This window comes from Oncorhynchus keta, chromosome 36, assembly GCF_023373465.1.
Source record: "Oncorhynchus keta strain PuntledgeMale-10-30-2019 chromosome 36, Oket_V2, whole genome shotgun sequence".
Classification (NCBI taxonomy): domain Eukaryota; kingdom Metazoa; phylum Chordata; class Actinopteri; order Salmoniformes; family Salmonidae; genus Oncorhynchus; species Oncorhynchus keta.
This window is the reverse complement of record NC_068456.1, coordinates 15725615-15742907: the sequence shown is the minus strand read 5'-3', so window position 1 is coordinate 15742907 and position 17293 is coordinate 15725615. Positions and strand designations below refer to the sequence as shown.

Below are 17293 nucleotides of genomic sequence, written 5' to 3'. Positions count from 1 at the left end.
GAAAGGAGACAATAGAGAAATAACGAGAGGTGATGAGAGAATGAGAAAGAGAGCGAGAGAGATGATCAAGATAGAGGTTGTGACATATGGTAAAACCCTCTGGGGCTCAGCATTGAAGTGGACCATCAGGTCCTAAAATGGGGCTCTATTGTCCCTCTAACCCCTCTGACATCAATGCAAATGAAAATCATATCAAACACTTATCACCAAAACAGTATCATGCTTTTAACTCACCTCATTGTGATGATCAATTTTAAAACAATAAGTTCAACAGCAGGTTGAAACAGAGTAAAACATGGTAGTTGTGGATGTTGTTTCAAAGCCTAATGTGACAAAATGAACAGCGCTTTCTAAGGTGATGATTCATTCAATGCAATGCACTTTGTAGATCCCTCTGTAGCTTGCTTTTTGACTGCATATAGATTTGTGAACACAAAGCTTTGCTTTTCATACCTGGACACGGCCCTCTTGATTCCTTCAACCTTGTCCGCCTCATCCTTTAACTTTTCCCTCATGTCTCGTTTCAAAATAATGCCGTACACTTCATATCCAACAAATCAACTGTTTTATAACAGAGAGAGCAAACAGACCGGTCCTTCAGTAAAACTAATCCATAGTCCTTTGTCTAAGTGGCAATAAATGAGTGTCTTACCTTATTTCCTTGCTGATGACATTTTGCACCCTGAACTTTTTTAATTAACAAAAAAAGGCTTGCTAGCTACCTGAAAACAAATCTCTCATCTTCGGTGCTGCCTTGGTTTTGAATGAATAATATGAAACTCTTGCAAAATCATGAAAGCCTATTGGCTAATCAGGGTTGACATACGTTGGGAACTACAACATTACAGTGAATACCAATGCAATTTCGAAACTAATGCATGCAATTTCAATTATTTTCTCCAGTTTATAAAATCAAACTGTAGAATAATAGTAAAGACATCAAAACTATGAAATAACACATATGGAATCAGGTAGTAAAACAAGTGTTTAAACAATTATTTATATTTAAGATTCTTCAAAGTAGCCACCCTTTGCTATGATGACAGCTTTGCGCACGCTTGGCATTCTCCCAACCAGCTTCACCTGGAATTTTTTTCCAACAGTCTCATGAGGCATTTATAAGTTTATTTGAGCAATAAGGCCCGAGGGGGTGTGGTATATGGCCAACGCGGAGTGCCTGGATACAGCCCTTAACTGTAGCATATTGGCCATATACCACAAACCCCCGAGGTGTCGTGTTGCAAATATAAACTGGTTAAGAACATACAGTACCAGTCAAACTTTTGGACAAGCCTACTCATTCAAGAATTTTCCTTTATTTGGACTATTTTCTATATTGTAGAATAATAGTGAAGACATCAAAACTATGAAATAACACATATGGAATCATGTAGTAAGCAAAAAAGTATTAAACAAATCAAAATATATTTCATATTTTAGATTCTTCAAAGTAGCCACCCTTTGCCTTGACAGATTTGCACTCTTGGCATTCTCTCAACCAGCTTCATGAGTAATGTATTTCCATCAGTCTTGGAGTTCCCACATGAGCTGAGCACTTGTTGGCTAATTTTCCTTCACTCTGCAGTCCAACTCATCCCAAACCCTCTCATTTGGGTTGAGGTCGGGTGATTGTGGAGGCCAGGTCATCTGATGCAGCACTCCATTACTCTCCTTCTTGGTCAAATAACCCTCACACAGCCTGAAGATGTGTTGGGACATTGTACTGTTGAAAAACAAATGATAGTGGGACTAAGCGCAAACCAGATGGGATGGCATATTGCTGCAGTATACTGTGGAAGCCATGCTGGTTAAGTGTGCCTTGAATTTTTTTTTTCTCAACACCATCCCACCTCCTAATCCATGATTTATGGTGAGACCACGCATGCGGAGATCATCCCTTCACCTACTCTGCGTCTCACAAAGACATGGCGGTTGGAACCAAAAATCTCAAATTTGGACTCATTAAACCAAAGGACAGATTTCCACCGGTCTAATGTCCATTGCTCGTGTTTCTTGACCAAAGCAAGTCTCTTCTTACCGGTGTCCTTTAGTAGTGGTTTCTTTGCTGCAATTCGACCATGGAGGCCTGTTTTACAGTCTCCTCTGAACAGTTGATATTGAAATGTGTGTTACTTGAACTCTGTGAAGCATTTATTTGGGCGGCAATTTCTGAGGCTAGTAACTCTAATGAACTTATCCTCTAAAGCAGAGGTAACTCGGGGTCTTCCTTTCCTATGGCGGTCCTCAAGGGAGCCAGTTTCATCATTGCGCTTGGTTTTTGCGACTGCACTTGAAGAAACGTTCATAGTTCTTGACCTTTTCCGGATTGATTGACCTTCATGTCTTAAAGTAATGATGGACTGTCGTTTCTTTTTGCTTATTTGAGCTGTTCTTGCTTTTTTGGTTACTACATGATTTCATGTGTTATTTCATAGTTTTGAAGTCTTCACTATTATTCTACTATTCTAGCAAATAGTACAAATAAAGAAATACCCTGGAATGAGTAGGTGTCTAAACTTTTGACTGCTACTCTATAGGGTTAGCCTAGTGGTTAGAGCATTGGACTAGTAACCGGAAGGTTGTGAGTTCAAACCCCCGAGCTGACAAGGTACAAATCTGTTGTTCTGCCCCTGAACAGGCAGTTAACCCACTGTTCCCAGGCCGTCATTGAAAATAAGAATGTGGTCTTAACTGACTTGGCTGGTTAAATAAAGGTAAAATTAAATATTTTTTTTGCGTTAGGTTGCCGACCCCTGCAGTAGGCCAACTCATACTCTGTTCTTTTGAAATACATTTTCTTCCTATCATAATGTTTCTTTAGACCGGACTAAAATCAATAACGGATTTATTGTGACGGTGTATATTAAATTATACCTTTTAAATGTATAAGTTCCAAATGCGCGCATCAGAGGCTTGTATGCAGCTTTTGTGTGTGTAAGCCTGGAGATACTACCGTGAGAACAGCAGTCTTTTCCATGACAATAACCAGCTGAGAAAACGTCATGTCCGCCACAGCCGTAAAGGAGAGGTGTGAGAGATTAGAGAGGAGGGGTGGGTCATAGAAATATACTGTACTGGCATAAAATGTCTAGTAAATTGCCCATTTGTTGTAATGGGAAAGCCGTTACCAACAGCTAGCACATATTCAATTTATGTACCTTAATATCATAAAACTATTTTCTATTATGCTCATTTCTCTTTTATACAACATTAACTATAATCATGTTCAAGTTCATACAAACGCTAGAAGAGAATGTTAAACTAAAGTACGGAGAGTGGTGTTGAGACTACCCTAGAGTGTATTAAATATTCATTGTCCTGTGTAGCTCAGTTGGTAGAGCATGGCGGTTGTAACGCCAGGGTTGTGGGTTTGATTGCCAAGGGGGACCAGTATGAAAATGTATGGACTCAAAATTGTAAGTCATAAACACCACAGCCAGAGAAACAAACACAGGTCAATAAAAACCTGATAAGACTATTAAGCAACAATAACTCCAGCTGTATAACAAAGCACAGGAAAAAGATCTAAGACAAGTCGGCCAAAGTCAACTGATATGCCTATTCAGTAAGAAAACAATTAACCCAAGACATATAAAAGCACGCCACAAAATCCTTGCTATATACTAGTCTAAACCTTGACACCTTCACCCAAGATAGAGAGCGTAGCAGCGTCAGCATTACCCAGACCACATGCTGTGCTGCATTCCCCGCTTGAGGAAAAAGGGTTGTTTCTAAGAGTGCCAGCTGCCAGTCAAATAGATAGCAGGTGCACCCAACATCCTGTTGTGATTAGACAAGCATTGGTCTGCCTGATGAAAGCCAATGGTAGCAAAACAACATCAAACCCTGTCCATCTGGGATTCATTCTATGAAAGCACTTCTGAGAGCAACCACAGCTGATGACACTAATGTAACCCTTCAAACATGACCCTGGGGGGGGGTGTTTGTGTGTGTGTGCAAACTTTCAACTACATTGAGCTTGTCGTGTTGCCTAGACCAAGGGGCTTGAGGTACGGAGTGCCCTGCTCTAACATCAGATTGACTCACCCCCAATCCTAACATTAACCATTAAGGAATGGGAAATGAGTTGACCCTGCACCAGTGGTTTTGGGCAGGTTCCTGGGTGGGAACGGGCTTATCAGGCCTCTCCAGTTGTTTAGGCATGCTGTTTAAACACACACACAACACAGACAATTACAGGAAGTAGGAGGTTAGTGTGTGTGCATGCCACTCAAACAGATAACGCACACGTGCTCTACTACATAGAAGCGCGGGAGACAGACAGACAGGGAGAGAGAGAGAGACACACACATAGAAACAAACTCAATTTGTGATCTACAACATGATTTGTAAAAAGGTGAGGGTAGCCTAACTGCATTCGCAAGAAATTTGATATCATTATAACAGTCCATTTTTAACCTTTCCTCACACACACTACCATCTACCTGTAGGGGCCAATACCAGTGCATGTCATTCTCCTCTAGTACGAAATTAAATGTCTCTTTTATTGAGTTAGCATGAGAGAGAGAGGGCGAGATGGGGGTATCAAAACTGTCCCCGTGGCAGTTTTCACTATAAGATCCTCAGGGCTAAACATGAGGCACAGTAATAGAGTTAGACTTCAATGTCAAAGTAACTAGCAAAATGAAAGGCTTGCATAAAGAGCAAACTTCAATACCACTGTGTGTGCATAAATACACTGTACAGTGCATTCGGAAAGCATTCAAACCCCTTCCCCTATCCCACATTGTTACGTTACAGTCTTATTCTAAAATGGATTAACAATTTTTGTTCCCTCAATCTACACACAACACCCCATGACAAAGCAAAAACAGGGTTTCAGAGATCTTTGCAAAAAAAACAAAAAATAAATATCTGATTTACATAAGTATTCAGACCCTTTGCTATGAGACTTGAAATTGATCTCAGGTGCATCCTGTTTCCATTGATCATCCATGAGATGTTTCTACAACTTGATTGGAGTTCACTTGTGCTAAATTCAAATGATGGGACATGATTTGGTAAGGCACACACCTGTCTATATGAGATCCCATAGTTGACAGTGCATGTCAGAGAAAAAAAAACAAGCCATGAGGTCGAAAGAATTGTCCGTAGAGCTCCGAGACAGGATTGTGGTGAGGCACAGATCTGGGGAAGGGTACCAAAACAATTGAAGGCCCCCATGAAAACAGTGGCCTCCATCATTCTAACATTTAAGAAGTTTGGAACCACAAAGACTCTTCCTAGAGCTGGCCACCCAGCCAAATGGGGGAAAAGGACCTTGGTCAGGGAGGTGACCAACAACCCGATGGTCACTCTGACAGAGCTCTACAGTTCATCTGTGGAGATGTGAGAACCTTCCGGAAGGACAACCATCTCTGCAGCACTCCACCAAACAGGCCTTTGTGGTAGAGTGGCCAGACGGAAGCCACTCCTCAGGAAAAAGGCACATGACAGCCCACTTCGAGTTTGCCAAAAGGCATGAGAAACAAGATTGAGAAACAAGTTTCTCTAGTCTGATGAAACCAAGACTGAACTCTTTGGCCTGAATGCCAAGCATCACGTCTGGAGTAAGCCTGGCACCATCCCTACGGTGAAGCATAGTGGTGGCCGCATCATCATCATGATGTGGGGATGTTTTTCAGCAGCAGGGACTGGGAGACTAGTCAGGATAAAGGGGGAAAATTAACGGAGCAAAGTACAGAGAGGTCTATGATGAAAACCTGCTCCAGAGTGCTCAGGTCCTCAGACTGGGACGACAGTTCACTTTCCAACATGACAACGACCCTAAGCATTCAGCCAAGACAAAGCAGGGGTGGCTTTGGGACAAGTCTCTGACTGTCCTTGAGTGGACCAGCCAGAACCCGATCAAACATCTCTGGAGAGCCCTGAAAATAGCAGTGTAGCGACACTCCCCATCCAACCTGACAGAGCTTGAGAGGATCTGAAGAAAATAATGGAAGAAACCCCCCCAAATACAGGGGTACCAAGCTTGTGGCATCATACCCAAAAATACTCGAGGCTGTAATCACTGCAAAAGTGCTTCAACAAAGTACTGAGTGAAGGGTCTGAATACTTATGTAAACGTGATATTTCAGATTATTTTTAATACATTTGCAAAAAAAAATTAAAAGTTTTTGCTTGTTATTGGGGTATTGTGTGTAGATTGATGAGGGGAAAAACTATATATTCTAAAATTGATTAAGGCTGTAACGTAACAAAATGTGGAAAAAGTCAAGGGGATCTGAATACTTTCACACCGTTGCTGACAGGTGTTAAGAATCGAGCACACAGCCATGTAATCTCCATAGACAAACATTGGCAGTAGAAAGGCCTTACTGAAGACCTCAGTGACTTTCAACCTGGCACCGTCAAAGGACGCCACCTTTCCAACAAGTCTGTTTGTCATATTTCTGCCCTGCTTGAGCTGCCTCGGTCAACTGTTAAGTGCTGTTATTGTGAAGTGGAAACATCTACGAGCAACAACGGCTCACCCGCCAAGGGGAAGGCCACACAAGCTCACAGAACGGGACCGCCGAGTGCCCTAGTGTTACAAATATCACAAAACTCACTACCAAGTTCCAAACTGCATCTGGAAGCAACTTCAGCACAAGAAATGTTCAATCAGGAGCTCCATGAAACGGATTTCCAGGGCCGAGCAGCCGCACACAAGCCTAAGATCAAAATGCGCAATGCCAAGCGCACGCACCGCCATTGGACTCTGTAGTAGTGGAAATGCATTCTCTGGAGTGATGAATCACACTTCACCATCTGGCAGTCCGGCGGACTAATCTGGGTTTGGCGGATGCCAGGAGAACACTACCTGCATGACAAGAGGAGAACACTACCACCAACATGACAATACCCCCATGTACAAAGCGAGGTCCATACAGAAAGTATTTGTCGAGACCGGTGTGGAAGAACTTGACTGGCCTGCACAGAGCCCTGACCTCAACTTCATCTTACACCTTTGGGATGAATTGAAACACCAACTGCAAGACAGTCCTAATCACCCAACAACAGTGCTCGACCTCACTCATGGCTCATGGCTGAATGGAAGCAAGTCCCCGCAGCAATGTTCGACATCTAGCGGAAAGTCTTCCCAGAAGAGTGGGGGCTGTTATTACAGCAAAGGGAGGACAAACTCCATATTACTGCCCAAGATTCTGGATTGAGATGTTAGACAAGCAGGCATCCACATACTTTTGGTCATGTAGTGTAGTCAGAGATACCTACAGACTGCTGCCAGGCCTCACACACATGCAAACGCACAGACACACAGACCCTTCTCTGTCCATTACAGATATTGCTGGGGTAAGCAAGTGAGCCAACTAGGTCTTGTTGAGCGAGCCCCCTCTAAGGAAGTTAAGAGACTGCATCAAGACAGGCTGCATCTCCGTGCCTTTGTCCGTCTGTCCGTCTTACCTTCCGTCCTCTCTGCAGAACTCTGGGCCTGAAGACTTGACTCCGCTCCAGCCGGGCAGTACTTCAAAAACACAAGGCAGAATCCTCTATACATTATTCCTTTTAATCTACCTCCACTACAGAGGAAGGCGGAGGAGAAAATGTCATTGGTGAGAGCGGTAGCCTGTGGTACACAACTCCGCTGCAACAGCTTGTGCTGTAGTCTGCAGTAGGCTACATCACTCCCTACTTAAATTCAGCATAACCTCCCATCCAGGTCTGCACTGCACCATGTTTCCCTCTAAACTCGTCCTTTCCTGGTCTCTCCATCCTGCATATCGTATTGTGATGAGAGATCCAACTATGAGCTTCCTGTGAGAGATGAGAGAAATGGGAGCCACATTAAGCAGAATGAGCCAACTTCTATCCATATTCTTCCCTTTCCTATCCTTGACAAACTGGTATTAAGCTGAGCAACAAACACAATCCCATGTTTTAGAAGGGACACGTTATAATGTATTTATTAGGGCCAATTTGGAATGAGCAGGGGCAAGTTTAAAGAGATCACTGGCGCAGGTGAGTGAGCGAGGGACACAATGCGTTTCCCAGAAGCATAGGCCTAGTTTCAGGTAAATCCTCCCACCCCCCTGGCTGCTACAGTGCTCTACTCTGACCTCTCTCATCCCTATGGGTGGCCTAGGATTACTGCCCCTGACATTACACAATATCCTCACTGTCTCTCAATCGCTCTACAGTACAGCCACTCTAAACATCCTTACCCCTTTTCACCTGGATCCACCAAGGACGGCAAGTCAATCAACTCTGGATTCTAGCGCAGGTAAGAGGACGCCAGGTCAGGTGATTCTATGGTGCTTGTGCCTTCGCTCTTCCTCTGACGGGTCTGCTTCAGAAGTTACACCCATATCCACTCTCAATAAGCCACTACAAAGAGGGCAACCGCTCAGAACATGTATCACTGACGCCATATCTCAGTGTGTCATGTACTGTACAGCTGGAGACTTTAGATTTGAATATATCCACATATAAGGCCTAATAAACTCACTCCTCTACAAACCACATCCATCCAGCACTAGGCCCATTTTTTAAATTAAAAGGCATTTCTTACCACTAGCCTTAAGGAGTTGATTCGTTACGGTCCAGCGATCATTCCAAGCGAGGTCCTTGTGTACACATCGACATACTGCTTGTCCTTGGATCTCCCTCATATAACTGAGCCAACCTCCACCTGACTGGTGTGAATGTCAGGTGTTGCGTAAGAAGGGGCCCTCCCAGAGAGTCAACACAATGCCAGTCAGTGGTCACACAGAGAGAAAAAATCTCTTCAGGTCTCTGTTGACACACAGCAAAGTCAAGCAGGGCTGCCCACAACGTCACCCCATTAGTCTTGTGTGGTTGCTATTGATTAAGACAATATGTTTAGGTCAACATTGAACACATTACTGTTAAGGAACAAATGTGTATAGGTCTAAGAAGTCATTGTGACAAAATACTTGTCCCTTTTAAAAAAAAATAAGACATTTGGCCATTAAAGGATAGGCCTATAGCCTAACCAGAGTTTCACCTCAATGGCCTCCAAAACTGTCATAGGTTGGTTGTAATCCATTCACATCACACCAACCTCCCTAACAGAAACCCTACAACAACAAAATAACATTAGCTTTGATCACAACACTTTGTAAACATCGGCTCAAGACCAAATGTGTAAATCACTGCTAGCTGTACACAGAGCGTGGCTGGACAGGAGATAAGGAAACATCATAGTAAAACCGTCGTCTACAGACAACTAGCCTGCATCCACAATGGTACAAGAAAAGAAAAAAAACGGAGAGCATCTCTTATCTTAGAGAGACAGGACACAATGTCCTCTTCTACACCGTGTCATAAAGAGTCCCTGGGCCCATTGTCCTCTGAAAACAGGGAGCCTTCTTTTACCGCCCTCCCCCATCCCCAGCCACCCATGACGCTGCTACATTATATCTACGACAGAGCACTGAACAGTACATACAGGTCCAGGGGACATTCATTGTGCAAGCACAGACAATACTTCATGTTCCAATGTGGTTCTATTGTGATGGGGATTGTGCCGATTGTGCTAAACGTACTGATAAAATCAGATGTTATTTGACAAATGCTCGACTAACTGTGAAATGCTTACTTACAGGCCCTTCTCAACAATGCAGAGAAAAAAATATTTAAAAAGAATAGAAACATGATAATAACACGAGGAATAAATACACAATGAGTAACGATTACTTGGCTATATACAGTACCAGTAAAAAGTTTGGACACACCCGCTCATTCCTGGGATTTCTAAGATTGTGCAAATCTATCAAAGGCAAAGGGTGGCTACTTTCAAGATTCTAAAACACTTTTTGGTTACTACATGATCCCATGTGTAATTTCACAGTTGTTACGTCTATGTTATTATTCTACAATGTAGAAAATACAAAAAAAAAAACCTTGAAAGAGTAGGTGTGTCCAGACTTTTGACTGTGACTGTACACAGGGTACCGGTGCCGAGTGGATGTGCAGATGGAAGAGGTTATAGCACGGAGTAGACACGTTAAAGGACTAGATAACACACCACACACGCTTGAGTACACACAGCAACAGGGCAAAGGTCTCTGCCATGGAAACATGGCATGGTAAGGTGTGAATGGAGGTTGGCGATAACAAATGGCTGGGTGTGAATAGTGGAGCTAGGTCATATCTTCGCAGACAGGAGTCATTCTGAGAGCACTCGGTCACTGCCGCCTGAGAACATGACTCATCCAGTTACGTTACTGGAAAATGAGGGGGAGAGAAGCACACACTGTAGGCTCCCAATATGTACAGTCATACTAAGATAAACACAGTAGTGTTTGTACGTGTGTTAGGTACACACACACACACACACACACACACACACACACACACACACACACACACACACACACACACAAATGATGACAAAGTGATTCGGTGAAACATCTTAATCACAGTAACATTTTACTTCTGGCATTGATATCCACGTACGTAGTTTTGCAGTGGATTTCAGGGAAAATCCATCAAAAAAGAAGCATTCGTAAGACTACAGGTCCTGACAACTCCTGGGGGACAATCAAACACAACCTTAAGAACTTTCCTTTCATCCTGAATTTTTACCTGCTGGTGCCATCCAGAGTGGTCACAGACACGCGTGGACTTGGCACCAGAACCTAGGTACCTATACAGTCAGTGTCAGTTCGGAACTTAGCCTGGCATTTAAATATACAACAGTCCCCAACATAATGTCAAGATGTTTTTTATAACGCCTCCTGCTCCTAGCTCTGCTCCTCTTTTTTCTCTAGATTTAAAAGAAGTACTGAGAGATGAGCTCAGCACTGCAGCAAAAGGACTAGACCTCTCATTATGTTGGCAGGGGTCCAGGTTCAAAGCTGCTGGGTGCCTTGTTTAAGGAAAAACAGTAACCACAATATTCAAATTCTGTGTCAAAACTATCTGATTTTAGGATATAATGATATTTTGAAAAAAAATATTTTGCACATGGACATATGCATGTAGACACTGGGGTGATTGGGCATCAAATTAGACTACTATGCAAACCCTCAGAGCTGTGTAGGATGGGTTATTCAATGCGAACAACAACAACTACTACCTAGTGAATACAACATTTAAAAAGGTTTCCGGCATAAAATATTTTAGCTTATAAGAGGCTATACAAAAAAAAACATAAATTCTCCGTTTCTTAGAGATGAAACAATATTTGATAATCTGTTGAAATTCTATAGTTTCCTTCATGAGTCTTTGGTAGCCAAACCTCAGGTTGCATCATCCCCAAGTGTATATTGTAATGTGTAGTGTAACTTGAGTATTCCTTTATGGCTGAAAACACATTTATTGAAAATGGATATCGCAAAAAAGTAACCAGCAAGTACATCAATGTAATACCTGCAACTGGAGTGCGCTACAATGTTGCGTAGTCTATCAACTAGCCTATGTTGCTGTAGAAACTCAACGTATGACAAGCAAATAGCCCTTTAATACTACAGTGTCACGGCTTTTTTTCTTCAAGCAATTAAAAGCAGAAAGTCTCACCGGCATCATTTTAGCCTCGTACCGCATTTAACCAGATTTGGAATTCCTTGGCTCGTAGTTTCGAGGAAAACTGAAGGCGTTCGATTGCTTTTTAATCCTAATCCTGTCCGGTAGCCTGTCCGATAAACCAGTCGATGAGTTGTCTCTTCTTGTTATTGAAAGTGACTTAAGTAACTTTGGCTGTAAAATAAACCAAAGATAACTACATGTATTTCGTAGGCTGTATTGCCTAATCAGTCTCTCCGCATATGCCGTGGACCTGTTGTAAAAAAAAAAATACAAGGCCTCCTTGAAATGAAAGTTTTCAGTGGCGATTGCATCGCTTGGAAGTTGGTAAATCGCATTCGGAAACGCGTTGCGTTCAAAACTCTATTAAATTATTGCCATTACCCAAACCGATCAAATAACACGACAATGTACGATGTATTTTTTATTTTTTTTTCGCGATAGTTTCCTGAAGCTGTAGGTGCCTATCAGCCCTGAAACACCGCTAATAGCGTAGTTCGAATGAGTGATCGCAGTTTTCTCAGGAGTGACGTAGGGGGATGTAACTCATCCCATTGGAATGTAAGCTCCGCCTGGTTTCGGACTGTGAATCTATCCCCACCTACTGGGTTGAGAGTGTAATGAATCTCACCTTTCCATGGCCAGTCAACATGACATGACATCTTCTCAGCCCAGGAGTCAGCTGAGTTGGACCTCTATGGTTGGACCACCTTGACCTCCCCGCTTGATCATTCCTGCCGAACAGAACCTTCCTTTGTCCACCTGTTTCACAGACAGCCAGACAGAGATTTAAATGATATTGTAAGTCGCTCTGGATAAGAGCGTCTGCTAAATGACTTAAATGTAAATGTTAAATGTAAATATTGCATAGGCCTATTTTGAAGCTACTGATGTTTTTAAATGACAAAAACATAAACTATACAACCTCATAATGTATGTTTTTGTCATAAAAACAAATCAGTAGCTTCAAAATAGGCCTATGTAATATTTCTAAAATGTTATTTTGGATTGTGTTGTGGTAATAGACAAATAGTACGTGCTACCTGTGGGGGCAGGTAGCCTAGTGGTTAGAGTGTTGGGCCAGTAAGGTAAAAATCTGTCATTCTGCCCCTGAACACGGCAGTTAACCCGTTGTTCCTAGGCCGTCATTGTAAATAAACATTTGTTTTGACTTGCCTAGTTAAATTAAATAATGGAATCTTTTTGTAGGCACTAACTTTTTTAAATGTTATTTTATTTAACCAGGCAAGTCAGTTAAGAACAAAATCGTATTTACAATGACGGCCTACTAAAAGGCAAAAAGCCTCCTGTGGGGACAGGGCCTGCAATTAAAACATTAAAAAATAAATAAATAAATATAGGACCAAAACGCACATCACAACAAGAGAGACAACACAACACTACATAAAGCGAGACCTAAGACAACATAGCATGACAGCAACACATGACAACACAGCATGGTAGCAACACAACATGACAACAACATGGTAGCAACATAACATGGCAGCAGTACAACATGGAAGCAGCACAAAACATTGTACAAACATTATTGGGCACAGACAACAGAACAAAGGGCAAGAAGGTAGAGACAACAATACATCACACAAAGCAGCCACAAGTGTCAGTAAGAGTGTCCATGATTGAGAAATTGAGATAAAACTGTCGAGTTTGAGTGTTTGTTGCAGCTCGTTCCAGTCGCTAACTCCACCATGGTTCTTTGGACAAAGCCTATGTAGGAATTAATGGGGGTTTTGGAGGATTTTGGGATAATCACCGAAAACAAGGTCTGTGGTAAACACAGGCTTATGAAATCTTATACGTTTTGTTCTATGAGATCATCTTCATCAGCTCACTTTTTGTAAACATTTTGAAGCATTTATGTAATTTTAAAAAGCACATAAAGGATTTATAACATAAGGGCATGTTAACTGACTGATATTATCTCATAGAACAAAACGTATAAGATCTCCTAAGCTTGTATTAACCTCATACCTTATTTTCAGTGTTTATCTCAAAACCCTATTATTTTCCCATTAATTTTCCCCATAGAAATGGCTGAACAAACCAGAGGTCATTTCCGGCTTTTAAGACTTCAAGTTGGCACGCTCTATATTGTTGTACTATGGTCATGAGGCTTCAATAATAATAATTCTTCAATAATCCATTATACATGTATCACTGATGGACAGTGAATGTCAAGAAATATTTCAGATTGTGCCGTGGAATGTTTTTAATGGAGTATGCCTAATTACAAAAGGAGGCTACTGCATTTGTTTGAATTTGCATTATAAATGAATGGAAACAGATTTTTTACATTGACACATCAGATAGAAACTGTTGAAAGGAGCGGAATAGGAATAGCTAGTGTCATCGTAAAGAGAGACGCCAAGTGGTGAGAAAAACATGACTTGTATATTAGATGGGTTGGTTGTTTAGCAACCAAAACGAGTAGCATGCTAACATGGGGCAAAACAGATGGGGTTGGCTTAGATTGTTGACAACATGAAAGCTGTATTCCGTCTTGTATGTTTATTGAAAACATACATGAATTAAACTTTGAAAATACATCATTACAAGTTGTTGGTAAGCTAGCGAAATTTAGCCATATTAGCATTGACGGGAAATCAGTCAAAACACCTCAAAACAAGACATGCTATCAATAACAAGATAAAACTAGCCATTTACGATGCCCACATGGCAGTTTCTTGTCATTATAGTCATTGCTAGCAATCTGGCCATCTAGAATCACAACAACACACTGACTTCTGCCCCATGGAAGTACGTACATCGTGTTCGTGATGTTGTCAACCCATCTATGGAGAGTTGGATATATCCACACAAGTTAAACATCCTGCATAGCATAAGCATGGCATACCAATCACTGATTATCAGAGAGGTATCTCTAACCTCATCTTTGACCAATTTTCAACATAGAGCTTTTTCAGACCTCAAATTGTTGTCTATCATTTGCAGCCAGAGATAGCAATATATATTATTAAATTAGTGATATATACCCATTGTTTCTTAAAGATTATAAACTGGGTGGTTCGATCCCTGAATGCTGATTGGCTGAGAGCCGTGGTATATCAGACCGTATACCACAGGAATGACAAAATATTTATTTTTACTGCTTTAATTACAGTACTGGTCAAAAGTTTGGACACACCTACTTATTCAATGGCTTTTCTTTATTTTTACCATTTTTTACATTGTAGAATAATGAAATAACACATGTGGAATCATGTAATAACCAAAAAAGTGTTAAACAAATCAAATTATATTTTATATTTGAGATTCTTCAAAGTGGTGGCGCTCCTAGTTGTCGGGGGACATTAGTGCAGGGAAACTTAAATCAGTTTTACCTCATTTCTATCAGCATGTTAAATGTGCAACCAGAGAGAAAATCATTCTAGACCACCTTCACACACAGAGACACATACAAAGCTCTCCCTCGCCCTCCATTTGGCAAATCTGACTATAATCCTATCCTCCTGATTCGTGCTTACAAGCACAAATTAAAGCAGGTAGAACCAGTAACTCAGTCTATAAAAAAGTGGTCAGATGAAGCAGATGCTAAACTACAGGACTGTTTTGCTATCACAGACTGGAACATGTTCCGGGACTCTTCTGATGACATTGAGGAGTACACCACATCAGTCACTGGCTTTATCAATAAGTGCATCGAGGACGTCCCCCCAAAAGTGACTGTACGTGCATACCCCAACCAAAAGCCATGGATTACAGGCAACATTCACACTGAGCTAAAGGGTAGAGCTGCAGCTTTCAAGGCTCTAACTCGGAAGCTTATAAGAAATCCCGCTATGCCCTCCAACGAACGATCGAACAGGCAAAGTGAAGCACAGCCGAGAGCTGCTCAGTGACACAAGCGTACCAGACAAGCTAAATTACTTCTATGCTCGCTTCAAGGCAAGAAACACTAAAACATGCATGAGAGCATCAGCAGTTCCATGCATGCGCTGACCAACTGGCAAGTGTCTTCACTGACATTTTCAACCTCTCGCTGTCTGAGTCTATAATACCAACATGTTTCAAGCAGACCCTCATATTCCCTGTGCCCAAGAACACTAAGGTAACCTGCCCAACCCGTAGCACTCACGTCTGTAGCAATGATATTCTTTGAAAGGCTGGTGATGGCTCATATCAACACCATTATCCCAGAAACCCTAGACCCACTCCAATTTGCATACCACCCAAACAGATCAACAGATGATGCAGTCTCTATTGCACTCCACACTGCCCTTTCACACCTGGAAAAAATGAACACCTACATGAGAATGCTATTCATTGACTACAGCTCAGCGTTCAACACTATAGTGCCCTCAAATCTCATCACTAAGCTAAGGACCCTGGGACTAAACACCTCCCTCTGCAACTGGATTCTGGACTTCCTGACGAGCCGCCCCCAGGTGGTAAGGGTAGGTAACAACACATCTGCCACGCCGATCTTCAACACAGGGGCCACTCAGGGGTGCGTGCTCAGTCCCCTCCTGTACTCTGTTCACTCATTAATGCATGGCCAGGCACGGCTCCAACACCATCATTTAGTTTGCTGATGACACAACAGTGGTAGGCCTGATCACCGACAACGATGAGACAGTCTATAGGGAGGAGGTCAGAGACCTGACCGTGTGGTGCAAGGACAACAACCTCTCCCTCAACGTGATCAAGACATTGGAGATGATTGTGGACTACAGGAAAAGGGGGACCGAGCATGCCCCCATTCTCATCGACGGGGCTGTAGTGGAGCAGGTTGAGAGCTTCAAGTTCCTTGGTGTCCACATCACCAACGAACTAACATGGTCCAAGTACACCAAGACAGTCGTGAAGAGGGCACGGCAAAACCTATTCCCCCTCAGGAGACTGAAAATATTTGGCATGGGTCCTCAGATCCTGAACATGTTTTACAGCTGCAGCATCGAGAGCATCCTGACGGGTTGAATCACTGTCTGGTATGGCGACTGTTCAGCCTCCTATCACAAGGCACTACAGAGGGTAGTGCGTATGCCCCAGTACATCACCGGGGCCAAGCTACCTGCCATCCAGGACCACTATACCAGGCTATGTCAGAGGAAGGCCCTAAAAATGGTCAAAGACTCCAGCAAAGGCTTCTAAACAGCTTCTACCCCAAAGCCATAAAACTCCTGAACAGCTAATCAAATGGCTACCCAGACTAATTGCATTGCCCCCCCCCCTTCTACGCTGCTGCTACTCGCTGTAATTATCTATGCATAGTCACTTTAATAACTCTACCTACATGCACATATTACCTCAATTACCTCGACACAGGTACCCCCACACATTGCCTCGGTACTGGTACCCCCTGTATATAGCTCTGCTATTGTAATTTACTGCTGCTCTTTAATTATTTGTTATTCTTATCTCTTATTTTATAAAATATATATATTTTTGTATTTTCTTAAAACCGCATTTTTGGTTAAGGGCTTGTAAGTAAGCATTTCACTGTAAGGTTGTATTCGGCGCATGTGGCAAATTACATTTGATTCGATTTTAGCCTTGATGACAGCTTTGCACATTCTTGGCAGCTTCATGAGGTAGTCACCTGTAATGCATTTCAATTAACAGGTGTGCCTTGTTAAAAATTCATTTGTGGAATTTCTTTCCTTCTTAATGCATTTGAGCTAATCAGTTGTGTTGTGGTGTGGACAAGGCAGGAGTTGTCTACAGAAGATAGCCCTATTTGGTATATGGCCAAGTCCATATTATGACAAGAACAGCTCAAGGAAGCAAAGAGAAACAACATTCC

The 17293-nt window shown here is 42.2% G+C and overlaps 1 protein-coding gene across 5 annotated transcripts in view; it reads right to left on the bottom strand.

Moving 5' to 3' along the window:
* tp53bp2a (tumor protein p53 binding protein, 2a) overlaps positions 1-12023 on the bottom strand; it is a 56067-nt gene extending 44044 nt beyond the window's left edge. For 4 of the 5 annotated variants that reach the window (XM_035754317.2, XM_035754318.2, XM_035754321.2 and 1 more), the window contains exon 1: positions 11503-12023. In XM_035754317.2, the coding sequence (XP_035610210.1) occupies positions 11503-11529 (27 nt within the window). In that variant the 5' untranslated portion in view covers positions 11530-12023. Of the gene's footprint in view, positions 1-8530; positions 8609-11502 lie in introns of those variants that run through there. The other variant, XM_035754320.2, reaches the window with a different exon arrangement.
* Positions 12024-17293: the final 5270 nt, after the last annotated feature.